This window comes from Tupaia chinensis, unplaced genomic scaffold (genome assembly GCF_000334495.1).
Source record: "Tupaia chinensis unplaced genomic scaffold, TupChi_1.0 Scaffold145208_1, whole genome shotgun sequence".
NCBI classification, from domain to species: Eukaryota; Metazoa; Chordata; class Mammalia; order Scandentia; family Tupaiidae; genus Tupaia; species Tupaia belangeri.
Window position 1 is genome coordinate 2734752 of NW_006205068.1, and position 13638 is coordinate 2748389.

Here is a 13638-nt window from a genome sequence, read left to right on the forward strand (position 1 = left end):
GACTCCATCCATGTAAAATGTCGAGAACATGCAAATCCCTCGAGACAGACAGCAGGTTAGTGGTTACACCACCACCTCCCTCTGGGCTGCCACCAGCCTAGAGCCATGGAGACCGGGCCCGGAGAGCCTCACCTTCTCTTCCCCGTGGCTGTTTGAAGGTTGCTGGGTCCTCTTCCCACTCAGAGCTGGGAACCATTAGCTGCCCAACCTCAGGCTACTGTCTAGGTTGGGAGAGGGTCATTGGGATATACGGGATCTGCCTTCTCAGTTACCAGCTTCTGTGACTCTACATTGGTTCCGCCTATGCTTTTTTTCTGTGGGATTACTCTTCCTGTAGCACCCCCATGATGCCAGTGGATACCTCCACAGGGGCGCCTTAAGGTTGTCATCACCAGGTGGCTCACATGGTTCATCCTGGGGCACCACACTAAAAGCCATAGTGGAGTGGAGAAGTCCCAAACTGAGGTGGGGGTTGGGGGAGGTCTATCAGGGGGCCCTGAGGACCTTGTTTAAAGTGTTGAGGTCTCAGCTTACTGGTATTGGGCACAGGTTTAGAACTGGATCAGGCAGAAATTGCCAAGCAAGGAAACAGGTAGAAGTCTGGGTGTGTGGCCTGGCTCACCCATGGACATTAAGGCAGGGACATTCCTACACTGCCTGTTGATGCCGCCTGTGACAGCAGGGCTGAGATGGACACAGACTTCTCAGAGCAAGACAGTGGGCAGCATTGTCCTGTCTCCAGGTCTGTGGTTCTCACTTACCTAATCATGTGAATAGTGAAGGGAACTCACACCTCAGTGTGTACACAGAGCTTTGAGAGTATGTACAGAGCAGCACATGTTCTCCTGTGCATTCTCACATGTGTTTTTAGAGTGAACAGTGCTGCACCAGGCAAGCTGACGCTACCCCGTTGTCATGTGTGTGCTCTATAAATACGTGCAGGTGGCTGGAGCCCTTCACAGAGATGGAGCTGGAGCCCTCCACAGAGATGCAGCCAAGCAGCTTGAGGAATGAGCCAGAACAGTGGGGCCTCTGGATGGGTACTGTGGGCATGAATCCTCAGGACGGCTCCTTACCCAAGAAAAGCCGTGAGAGGAGCTCATGCAGTGTGTTGGGTGGACCAAGTGGCCCCACAGATGAGTCATGAGTGTGCTCTTTCTTGGGTCTGATGATGATGGGTGCAAGCTTGGACTGGGTGGGTCTGGGCTGGAACCAGCTCAGTCAGTGTCAGCTGTGAATCTTTGAGCTGCTCAGTTCTTAGGCTCAGTGGTGTGAGGCCATGGCTTCCTGCACATGTGGGGCTGTCCAGCTGCTGCTCTTTGGTTCTTCATAAGCAGAACCTTAAAGCACAGCTGGGAGGGCAGTTGCTGTAGACAGAGCACTGCAGGGGTTATAGGTGCAAAACACCCAGCCAGGGTATGGGCCAAGACCTGGACTGTTCAAAAGAGGAGGTGAATAAACCTAGTAGGTCTCAGCTTCCGACTGTCCAGCAGGATGTGAATGAGCCTGCTTGGGTCCTGTAGCTGTTCCCACTTGGATCCCTTCTGCCTAGGACCACGTAGACCTGTAGGTGCATCTGTGCATGGCTAAGTCTCCGGTCTGCCCTGACGTCTAGGGCAGGCAGAGAGTAAGAATAGACCAGGATCATTGTACCCTCCTTTCTCCCAACAACCTGCAGGTGCCTGTGTCCACTCTTAATGTAGATTCCATCCACAAGACAAGAGGGAGGGCCAGGGGCCTGATCCTCTAAGATCGGATGAGTAGGAGAGGAGGGGGGAAGCAAGGAGACGAGAAGGCCTGCCTACCCCAGTGGCCAGGCCCTGCTCCTGGTCTTCACCCACAGTGGCCACTGCACCACTACCTCTTCTCCCATTGCCCAGAGTTCTCCATTTGTGGGTTTGGCAGAGGGCCAGCTCTGCAGCAGTGGACTAGCACCTGCTCCTGCTCCTCATTCTTCATCTCTCACCCCTCTGTGCACTTTCTGTGGTTGCCCTGGTGCTAATCGCTACCCTGATGGGAAATTTCTGTGGTGAGAAATCTCACCCCAGGGCAGCCCAAGATAGCTCTGGCATTTCACACCCCAGGACTATTACTGTGCCAGCCATGGGTGAGGGAAGGGAACAGGAGCTCCTTGCCCAAGTCTCAAGGTACCTATTTGGACATCTGGCTGCTGTTATTTTTGGGAACTCCTAGATTATTTCTCCAAGGGGCAGGTGAATGCATTCTCTTTGGGGTCCTGAGTACCAGCTCCTTGGTGCTATCATCACTCACCACTACCAGCCCACCACAAAGTCCAAAGGAGGGAGCAACAGCACAGAGAAGTTCCCCACCATTATCGGCTCGGTGTAGAAGCCCCTTGGAACCAGGGGGTTTGGGAAGAACACACCATCCAGGCCAGCTGCCAGACTGGCCTGGACTCACTGTCTGTCATGAGCTGTGGTTATTTGGAGCTCAGGGGTACAGATTTCCATGAGAAAATCCTCCTCAGCCCCTGGGACTGTCTCCCCCAACTCTGCCTTGGCAGGAGGCAAAGCCAATACAGGCAGGGGTTGTATGACAAGGAGAGAGAAAGGTCTCATCCTAAAAACCTCCCTAGTTTGTCCAGCATGTCCCTTGACTTACTGAACTGTTCATCTGTCCCAGGAAGTGCCCCCATCCCATTCCAAGACATCCAAGGGGCCTCCAACCCTGGATCCCACAAAGGCCCTGTCCACTCAGTCCATTGGAGCCTTTATACCCGGTTTTCAGAGCCCATCTCCTTGACTGAGTGGCAACACTGGGCACTGACGCAGGGGACCTTCACCCTTCTTGTCTTCCCAGGCATTGCCATCCCTATCTCTAGTGTGGCAGCTCCCCCCGGGGTGTGGGCCAAGTAGGAGCAGGGGCCCTGACCTATGGTCATGACCCACAACCTTGCCCATGACCCGTGTTGTTTTTCCTGTATCTCAAGATGGCGACTTCCACTGTGTGGGCTTGCTGATGGAGGGTGTGCTGGCTAGAACTGCCCTGTGGATGCCACGTGGAGAGGAGCTCAAAGTGGGCAGAAACCCACCTGGTGGCCATGAGCATCACTGTGTTTTCTCAGAATGGGAAGGCAGATTCGCCACTAGCTGTTTTCAAGCCCTAGCATCTGAGTGGCCCTGGCCTCACAGAGGCCAAGATTCCAGGGCCGAGGTGGTGGGGGTGGCTCCTTCATTCAGTGGGCCTCTGAGCTCTGGGAGCCTCATTTGGACAGAGCAGGTGTTCTAGTTCTGCCTGCTCAGAGCAAACATTGTCAGCATGCAGGCCTGTTCCTGTTTCCTAAAAAGAAAAGAAAAAATCATGTATAGACTCAACACAGGAAATTGAGAACTTAGTTTCTGAATAACTGAAAGAAGAAAACCAGCCTCACGTCTGTCCCGGTATTAGGTTGTTTTCATTTCGATACTAGAAACACTGTGACAGCTGCTTCCCTGAGTCTCATGTAAAGCCCGCACCCCACGTTGGTCTGCTCAGGACTGGAGGTGGTGTCATCCACAGGCGAGAGGCATTGGGGTCTCGGACGGGCAAATTCTAGCCTCAGGAGAGTGAGGAGAGAAAAGTGTGGCCTGGAATCCAGGGGCCCTAGGTATCATTCTCTACTCACTTGCCATGTGATTTAGAGCAAGTTAGTTACCTTCTCTGAGCCTCATCCAGGACCAGGCAGAAATCTGCTCCCTCTTGGTCACGGGGGTCAATGCAGCCATCAAAGGGCCTGGTGCAGGGTTGAGGAGGCCATGAGCTGTTGGGCTTGAGCTGGTCTGAGGCCCAGGGCCCAGGCTCCCCACTTACAGACAGCAGGACCAACATGCAGGTCCCAAGGAGAAGAGTTCCAGCAAAGACCTGAGAACCCCATAGCCTTGTGGGACATGAGCAGTGGTGAGGCACCCCAAGTCCACTGCCTCAGACCCCACACTAAATTCAGCATGGCCTGGCACCTTCCTTGGTCCTTGGAACCCCATTTCCCAAGCTCTGGGTTTTGGCCCTCAGATATGGATGGAAGGCTGAAGCAGAAGCCACTTTCCCCTTGGCTGGGCTTTCCTTTCCCTTTCCTTCCTGGAAGATCTTCCCTGACTATTCCCTCTGTCCCCACAGCCAGGGTGGCCCAGCTGTGAGTGTTGCAGAGGTGGCCCAGAGGGTGATGGTGACAGTCCCAAGGGAAGGGCTCTTGCCCAGGGGTCACCCAGCAGATTCAGGCAGGATAAAACCACGCTCACTGATTGGACTAGCCCTCTTCAGGCATATGTCTGTGAATTTGGGTTTGAGGTTTAAACTCACCCCCAGCCAGCAGTAGACACTGAAGTATGTGTTTGAGACCCTTGTGACTTCAGATTGGCTTCACATGGTCTTTACAGCAGAAAGGCCCTCCCTCTATTTATTTTAAAAGGGAGTTCAGGCAAAAAGTCTTCATTGGAACATTTTTTTCTTTATTCATGGTAGAGCACATGTGTCTACATGTGAGAGAGAGAGAAGCTCCCTCTTCGGGGTAATCCCCTTCCCCCAGAACTCCAGCCAGTCAGACACTGAGCACTTGTGCTTATTCCTGGCGTGTTTCAGGAGGACTGGGCCAAGGATTCGAACCACAGTTGCCATATGGGATCTGGTGGTGCATTACCGTTGCACCCACAGAGCTGGTCCATGAAGTCCTTTCCTTCAGCATGGAGAGTGAGCGTGTTTTACCCAGTTGATAACCCCCCAGAGGAGAGGCTGTTCTCCTTGGGCTTGCTCCAGAGAGCTCTCCCTCTCGGCCCTCTGGTTTATCCTGGTTTTGACACTGCAGCAGCCATAGGAGCAGGCCTCTCATGTGTAGAGCAGAAGGAGGCAGGGACTACTTGACCTGAAAGCCTCTCTCCATGTGGGAAACTGCTCTGGCTATTTCCTTTCCTTTCCCCATGGGTCCTTTTTCTCCCTCTCCTCATCAGGTAAAAGAAAAGATTATCATCATGTCAGGATTCTGTAAATCATCTGCAGTACCTATGGGTGGCCTCCTCCAGGCAGCTGCACAGGGACCCGTTGGGCGGACGGTGAAGGCAGTGGCAGCAGCCACCACTCAGCAGACCTGTGTACTCCACCAACAGGCTGGTCCGGCTGGCATGTTCTTTGCCTCTTGCCGACGGGGCTGAGAGTCGAGTCTGTTCCTTCCTGGTGGAGGGGGCGCACAGGCTCAGCTCCCTACTAGCTCAGGAAGGAGCGCAGTAGCCCTGCTGGAGGCACAGCTATGGCTGACTTGCCGTTTGTGGCCCCTGGTCTCATTTCATCAGCAACTCCCCAGTGAGGCAGGAATCACTGCCCCACATGGCAGGGGAAGAAACGGGCTCTGAGAGGAGGATGCTGAACCAGAAAGTCGTAGGGTTGAGATGCAGCTGCTGCCCTGTGAGGGCAGTAAGATGACCTACCCCGAGTGCTCCACACAGGGAGTCAGACTGGCAAGAGCCGTGCTGTCTAGCTGACCACACAGGACGGCTAGAATTGAAATGGATTACAAGTTGACAGTGCTGGAAACCAGAAGCCATGTTTCAGTGTGCAGCCATGTCATGTGGCTGGTGGGAACCACCTACTGCTGTCCAGGTGCTGGACAGCACACTCATCCCCAGTGGCAAGCAGGTGGAGGTCTGGGTCGGCCCACCAGTGGTGTGAGGAGAGGTACAGGCAGGTGAGGGTCTGGACTGGCCCACTGATGGTGTGAGGAAAGGCCTATGCTCCTCTGAGCCCCCACACGTTCAGACCTGGGCCACAGAAACCTCACCTTGACTGAGGTATCCTGACTCGCCTGCTGCGTGCCAGCCATGTAGACCCACACCCAGTGGAGGCTGAGCACCAGAAATAGGTGCCTGGGGGGTCTAAATTGCCTAGGTTGTGGTTTGTCGGTGGGACCCACACAGATGGAATGGGGCACATCATGACAGCCAGGAAATGTCTTAGGAATACTCCATCTGTCTGAGAGTGGTTGAGCCCGTCCTAGAACACACCTGAAGGCAGGCAGGAGGTGTTGCTTCAGGCATAGGACCATCTGTATCATCCGTGAAATGGACCAAAGCAGAATCCTGAGATGGGGAGAGTGGTGCCCAGTGCAGCCATTTCCTCCCAGCACCTCTGCCACCCAGGAGGATCCTGAGACCTGGCGGGGTTGAAATCATGTGTTGTCTTCCGGGGGCAGAGTTACATTTCCCACCCTGAGGGACTGGAAGGGAACACCAGCTAGGGGTGGAACAGACCATATCACTGGGCTGGTCAGTGGCCAGGTGCAGTCAGGCCAGAAACTACAGAGTAATTTGAAAGAGCAAAATTTATCATGAAGGTGAATTCTACCAGAGTCTTAGCTAGTAAGATGAGAGAATTCCAGAGTATGCACAACTATATAGAGTAGACAGATACAAGAGGCAGTTTCCACCTCACGGCTGAGACCTAGGACAAGGGCCCAGGGTTGAGTGCCAGACCTCCTGGGACAGGGCTTAGGGCTTACTGGGTAGCAGCATAGAGGCATGGGAGCCTATGGGGGACTCATCAGGAAAGCAGGCCAAAGGTGCTCTCACCAGGAACCCCACACTGGAGCCCCCTGAGAGTGTCAGAGATCATCGTGGAAACCAGGAAAGAAGGGGCTGGAGCAGTTATGTCTCTCCAGAACCTTCTACTTTATATTGTGCCATCTAGCAAAGGAAATATATGTAAAGGGCCCATCCCCATTTCCATAGCCGAAGGGTAGATTTGGGGCCAAGAAGCAAGAACTTGATAGGGGCCACAGAGGAGGGGTCCTGAAGGAGCCCCTGGAATATCCCATATGGGCTCCATCAGCCCACCTTCCCATCATGCCAACCCGGGGGGACAACAGAAGTACCTGAGGGAAGTCTGGGCAGTCTCACTCCCATGCCCATGATCCTCATTTCTCTCTTCCATCCCTGCGTCCTACCTTTCCCTTACCCACTTACCCACCCATTCTCTCCTAATTTCTTTCACTTTCTGGCTTCCTCCCTTTCTTCTTGGGCCAAGCTTCTGGGCTGACCCAGGGTTGCAGGCTAGGCCTTGGACTGATGCCACACCTATCCATGCCAAAGGCTCTGTCCTGGGACCACCAGCACACCACCTTCAAGGCGCACTGGTGTTTAGGAGAGTGAGTCAGGCACCCAAGATGGCAGCAAGTGGCAGAGCCTCTGCCATGGTGTCTGGTCCCTGAAGGACAGGATCAGTGGCCCAGGCCCTGCCCTGTGACTTCCACTCAAAAGTGTGTGGTGGGACCAACAGATGGCGTAATGGTTATGTTGCTGAACTCTCGTTTAGTCAAGTCCTAGACCCAATGACTTAAAATTCACACCAGGTGTATGTGCATGCATGCCAAAATCCTGAGAGGGGAATGGAGAAGGAATTGTGGCATGGCCATCCCCTGTGGGGGCTGATTTCTCACTTTCTGTCTCTGTCTCTCTCTGTCTCTCTGGTGAGCACACATGCCTGCCCTATAGCAAAAATCTCTCTTAAAAAGTGGTGGGGGGTGGCCAGGAGTTGGCATAATGGCTACATCGCTGGACTCCCATGGAGTTGACTGCGGTTTGAATCCCAGACCTGGTGGCTTAAACTCACACGAGGTATATGTACATGCATGCCCAAGATCCTGAAAGGAGAATGGAAGAGACGGGATTTTGGCATGGCCACCCCCGCTGGGGGGTGATTTCTCGCTTTCTGTCTTTCTATCTCTGTCTTTCTGGTGAGCACACGCACCCTATAGCAAAAACCTCTTTAAAAAAAAGGGGGGGTGGTATGTGGTTCCTGAGTAGGTTGAATCTGGGCTTAGTTAACTTTCCTCTCTCGCGACAGAGTGTATGCAGCATCACTGGGGGCTGTTAGTCCCAGAAAAGGCAGCATGAGTTGGCAAGGTTGACCCTCCCACTCTCTCCTTAGTAGGAGTACAAGGGTGTCCCGTCTGTGAACAGGACTGGTACCATCTGGTCCTTGCTGGCCACCTCCATCCTCTCCCCCCCCCCACCATCCCTGTCTGTGGGTTTCACGTACATACCTGTCCACTCAGGGGCTTGATACTGTGTGCAGGGCTCACATTGAAGAGCCCGGCCATGTCCTAGCTACAGCACCTTCTCACCTGTTTTCTTTCCTGAAGCTACTTTCTTTTTTTTTTTTTCCTTTTGGGGGTAGGCAGGGGGCAGAAGTTTTTGCTATAGGACACGTGCACTCGCCAAAAGAGAGAGAGAGACAGAAAGCGAGAAATCACCGCCAGGGGGGATAGCCATGCTGCATTCTCCTCCATTCTCCTCTTGGGATCTTGGGCATGCGTACACATGCGCCCGGCTAGTTTAAGCCACCGGGTCCGGGACTCGAACTACGGTCAACTCCATGGGAGTCCAGGGACATAGCCATTATGCCAACTTCTGGTCCCAAAACTACTTTCTCCTGACTGCTGGCTCATCCTTTGATAGCCCCTCAGTATGAGCCCGATGTGACCAGGCTATATGAGGGCCCGCAGAGATTGGGCATGCACAGGGCAGGCTCAGACCAATATTTTTTCTCTGTCCTCTCACCCCAGCAGCCCAAACTGGCTTGGAATCCCCTCAGGGCCAGGCTTTTTCTAGCTCATTCTCCCTGCCCTCAATACACATGTCACCGTCCGAAGGCTGTCCCAGTTCCAGCAGGCAGGGAGTGTGAGTGGAAGCCGCCCCCACCATTACCACTGGGGCACAGCCAGCCTCTCTTGTATCTTCTCAGCTGGAGATATCCACACAGGCCCACCCGGACGCAGGAGAGGGAGCGGCCATGAGCCACAGGCGCCCTGGCGTGTCTCACTGAAGAAGGGTGGGGAGCTGTCAGGGACTCTGCCATGGCATGCAGCGATGCTTCTTTTTTTTTTTTTTTTTCTTTAGTTCTTTTATTTTTTATTTACATTTAATCACATATATCTTCACAGTGTACATTTCTTTTTTCTCCACGAATACCATGCATATCAGTGAAGACAAAGATATTACTATATACATTATCAGCAAATCGCTTCTCACTTTTTTGCCAATTAAATGTACTTTCACTTTTTTTCTTCTTTCCTTCCTTCCCTCCCCTACTAAATTTTTGTTTTCACATTTTATTATTTCACAAAAGATCTTAATTTAACGAAAAATATGGACAAAACTAAAATCTAATAACAAGTACACTGTAATTTTTTTCTGAAACATTTTCCCTCTCCAGTCCCCTTTTACTAAAGAGCGGTATAAACTAACTTATTTTCAAAAAAAAAAGTTTAGTCTCAAATTGGTCTATTATTTGCATGAAGTCCCATAAGAATTTAATTTCTGATGCAAGGCAATAGATACTATTGTATTATTGAACTTATGTAAATAATCATTCTGCCACAAATAAAAATGTTCACAAATATTTTCCAGTTGCAGAGGGGTCAGGAAGGGAAAAAAGTTTGTTTCAATTTTTTAAAAAAAGAACTTAACAAATTACTGAACCTATCAACAACTCAAAAGAAAACAAAAATCCTTAAATCTGGAAGACAAAGCATAGAAGAAAATCAGTACTCTTAGTCAAAAGTCATAGAATTCCATTTTACCAATTCAGTCTCGTGTAATTAATCTCTCTTTTGTTGAATTTGCGGTGTTACTGTGGTCTGATCTTTCCACTTAAATATTGGAAGTTAACATTCAACATTATTATTGATATTTCTGGACCTATCCCTACCATTAGGCTGGCCATTTTGGGGCTGTTTTTTGTACTCTTATTTCCGTGCGTCTGTCTTTAGTTTTCCTGGAATAACACTCCCTTCAGCACTTCTTGGAGAGCTGATCTGGTGGCGTTGGTAAATTCTTTCAGGTTTTGTTTATCTCAATGTTTTTTGTTGTTGTTGTTTTGGTTTTTTTCTGTCTTTTCTTCCCATATGAAGGATAATCATGCCGGGTATAGTATTCATGTTTGAAATTATTTTTCACTTAACACTTTGAATATATTTTCCCATTCTTTCCTTGCTTGCATTGTTTCCAAGGAGGGGCTTGACTTTAGCCTGATGGGATATCCTTTGAAAGTAACTTGACGATTCCCTCTTGCCCATTTTAGTATCCTGTCTCTGTGTGGTTTTGGCCAATCTGGCTATGATGTGCCTTGGAGAAGATCATCTTGAGTTGAGAATGTGGTGCCTCAATGTGTCTGTACATACAAGCACTCTGGACCATCACCTGCACCCTACATACACACACAGCATCACACAAACCTGGCACCTGTTTGTTTGTTTGTTTTGGTTTTTTTTTTGTTTTGGTTTGGTTTTTTTGAGAGGTTTTTCCTATAGGGCGTGTGCGCTCGCCAGAAAGGCATGGAGAGACAGAGATAGAAAGCGAGAAATCATCCCCCAGGAGGGATGGCCACACCGCAGTCCCTTCTCCACCGTTCTCCTCTTGAGATCTTGGGCACTCAACTCATAGTTGAGTCTATGTAGGGTCCTTTGTATTTCCTGGGTCTAGATATTTGAATGGCTGTCTAGGTTTGGGAAGTTTTCTTCCAGTATTTCATGGAATAGATTTATCAATGCCCTTATTGGTTTCTTCACCTTCTGGGATACCGATTATCTGGATGTTTGGGCATTTGATAGTATTCAATATTTCTCGTATATTATTCTGATTTTGGGGGTTATTTTCTCAATCTTTTTGATCATTTTTTCTAAGTCAGAGGTTTTATCATTTATATCTGATATTCAATCTTCTGCATGATCTAATCTGTTTTTAACTCTTTCAAGGGAGGTTTTGATTTCCTGTATTACAGCCGCCTTCTCTAACTTTTCCATTTGATTCTTTCTTATGGTGTATATTTCCTCTTTCGGATCATGCAAGGACTTCCTCTCCTCCTGGAACTCATTGTCTCTTTTTTCCTGCATCTTCTGGAGTTCATTGTGTCTCTTGGCTTGCATCTGTGTTAGCTTTGTCACTGTGAATATTCTAAATTCATTATCTGATATTTCCATGAGTTTCATTGTACTATCTATGGATGATGAAGGACTGTTCTTTTCCCTTGAAGGAGAGAGATTTTCTTGGTTTCTCATATTTCTTGAGCCTCTGTGGTGGTTTCTGGTCATCTGATGGATTAGAGGTTTCTTTCTACTTTCTTGGAGTTAATTCTGAGCGTTAGAGGCATGCAGGAGATGACCTGCAATACCTCTGCAGTTCCATTTTTCTGATGGTCACCAAACAACTGCACTTTTGTTGATGGAAGTGTATATTATATTACAAAGACCTCCTAGTTTCTAAAGACTAGGTACACCTGGACTGAGCTGCAGGGTTTCAACAGAGAGTTGAGAGGAGTATGGGAGAAGAGGAGCTGCACTCTCTGCAGCTCCGTGTTTCCCCCTGCTGCTCACTTTGCAGTCTCTCTTCTCTGATTTTTAGTCATTTGGTGGTATATTCACATTTGGCTGATTTGTTAGAGGTTCCTACAACTGTAAGGTCGTATGCTTCACTTTATCATGAGGAACTTCGATGCCAGTTTCTCCTCTACTACTCACTTGGTTGTTGGGCTTGAAGGAGGGGTTTGAAGCAGAAGCTCTTCAGTTAAAGGAGCCAGGGGCAGACTCACCTCAGATGAAAATGGATTCTCGCTTGGGTGTTGGGCTGGAAGGCCAGTGATGCTTTTTGAAGAACAACTGAATTCACAAAATGTTTACATGAGGGTCATAAAATCACAGAGCTGGAAAAAATGTTCCAAAGCCATGTAGTCCTTCAGTCCTGTTACAGTCTGGACACCCTGAGACTGGCAAGGAGCTCCATGGTGACTCTGCTGAGGTGCTGTGTCCTGCTGATCAGACTCCCACCCCTAGCCTTTGCAGATTTGGCTTTTCTTTTCAACCAAAGGAGGGTGTCCCCAGACTCCCCTTGGTGTTGAGCACCCAGGTGGGGCCTCCTTCCTGTGAGAAAGCCCTGAGCTCTTCCCTCTGACACCCTGAGGATGTTTGTCTTATTTCTCCCAGATGGGCCCAAAAGCATGAAAACTGGAGATTTCAGAAGACAAGGCAGACATGGCTCCTGCTGCACATGTATGATGGCGACAAGGTCTGTGCACACTGGGGGCCCTGACCGTGGAGGCTGGCAGCCAGAAAGGACATCCCACAGTTCCACGTGCCTGGGCTACCCAGTGCACTGGTGAGAAGACATGAACCAATGTCTCCCTCTTCAGGAGCCAGAGGCAGATGCAGGCCACTTCCCTGTGTGTGTGCACGTGCACGCATGTGTGAATGTGTGTGTTTTGTAGGCATGTGTCCAGAAGCCTTTCTCCTCAAGGACAGAGTATACCATTTAGTTTAAAGATGAGATAGAATTTAGAAACAAAACCTGACAGCTAGGAAGTAGCTGGACTTGCTTGTCTGTGCCAAGGCTGCCTGAGCCCACTGTTCTGAGCCTCTGCATTCCACAAGGCAACTGGGAGCACTTGCTGCCATGCCAACTCTCTTGGTTTCAGTATTAAGAGGTGCCGGGTTTGGGACCAGCAGTTTGCGTAATGGCTATGTTGCTGGACTCCCACGTAGTCGACCGTGGTTCGAGTCCCGGACCTGGTGGCTTAAACTCATGCCAGGCACGAGTGCATGCGTGCCCAAGATCCCAAGAGGAGAATGGAGGAGAAGGGATTGCGGCATTGGCATCCCCCCTGGGGGGTGATTTCTCGCTTTCTTTCTCTCTGTCTCTCTCTCTCTTTCTGGCGAGCGTACGCGCCCTATAGCAAAAACCTCTCCAAAAAAAGAAAAAGAGGTGCCAGGTTTGTGTGATGCTATGTGTGTGTGTAGGGTGCAGGTGATGGTCCAGAGTGCTTGTATCCACAGACACATTGAGGCAGCACAGTCCAGGCCCAGCCCTGTAGCCTGCTCTCTTAGGTCTGTCCTCCCTGCTTTGTTTCTAGTGTGAGAAACCTAAAGTAGCTAAAATAATCTTGAAATACTGTAGAACAATAAAGTCAGGGACCATACCTTTCCAATTTCAAACCCTATTATAGAGCTGCAGTGATCATACAGTGTGGTACTGGTGCAAGGGTAGACATACGGAGCAGTGAAATAAAGTAGCGATCCCAAGAATAAACAACCTTCATTATGGCCAATTAATTTCCAACGGGGTGCCAAGACCGATCAGTGGGAAAGAACAGTCTTTTTAAGAAATGGTGCTGGATCAATGGGCATCCAGATGCAAAGGCATGAAGCTGGACCCCTGCCTCCCGCCATTCACAAAACTGAGCCACAAGCTGCTTTTCAAATGGGCTTTCAGCCATTTTCCTTTCAGCCTCAGCTTCACTCCATTTCTAGAAGTTACTAGCACAGCCATTTCTGGAGTCTTTGGGAGTAGGTGGTGTAGGGCTCTGCAGTGTGATTTGGTTTTCCCTCTTCTCAGCATTCCACATTCCTGGCTCAAGCTTCATCTATCAGATCTGCTAAATCAGTTATCACCCCTCTCTCTGCTTTCCATCTCCAAGTGTCACCCTTATAGCCTCTCCCATTCTTTTTGTCTTGGCAGACTTATCTTTTTAAAAAGTGTCTATTTATTGTTGCTTTAGTGGCAGGCATTTTAGGAGGGCCTGCACCAGTGGATGCCAGCCTTGTTAGCCAGTTAAGACTTGAGAGAGTGAAGGGCACAGCTGAGGCATAGGAGGAATAGGTTAGCAGTG

General features: G+C 49.9%; 1 protein-coding gene across 1 annotated transcript in view; it reads left to right on the forward strand.

Annotated features, from left to right (window-relative positions):
• The window catches only part of CHLSN (cholesin), a 190232-nt gene that overhangs the window by 174638 nt on the left and 1956 nt on the right, over window positions 1-13638 (forward strand). Inside the window, exon 4 of the mRNA XM_006167887.2 lies at window positions 11960-12041. Within this exon, the coding sequence (XP_006167949.1) occupies window positions 11960-12041 (82 nt within the window). The remainder of the gene's footprint in view (window positions 1-11959; window positions 12042-13638) is intronic.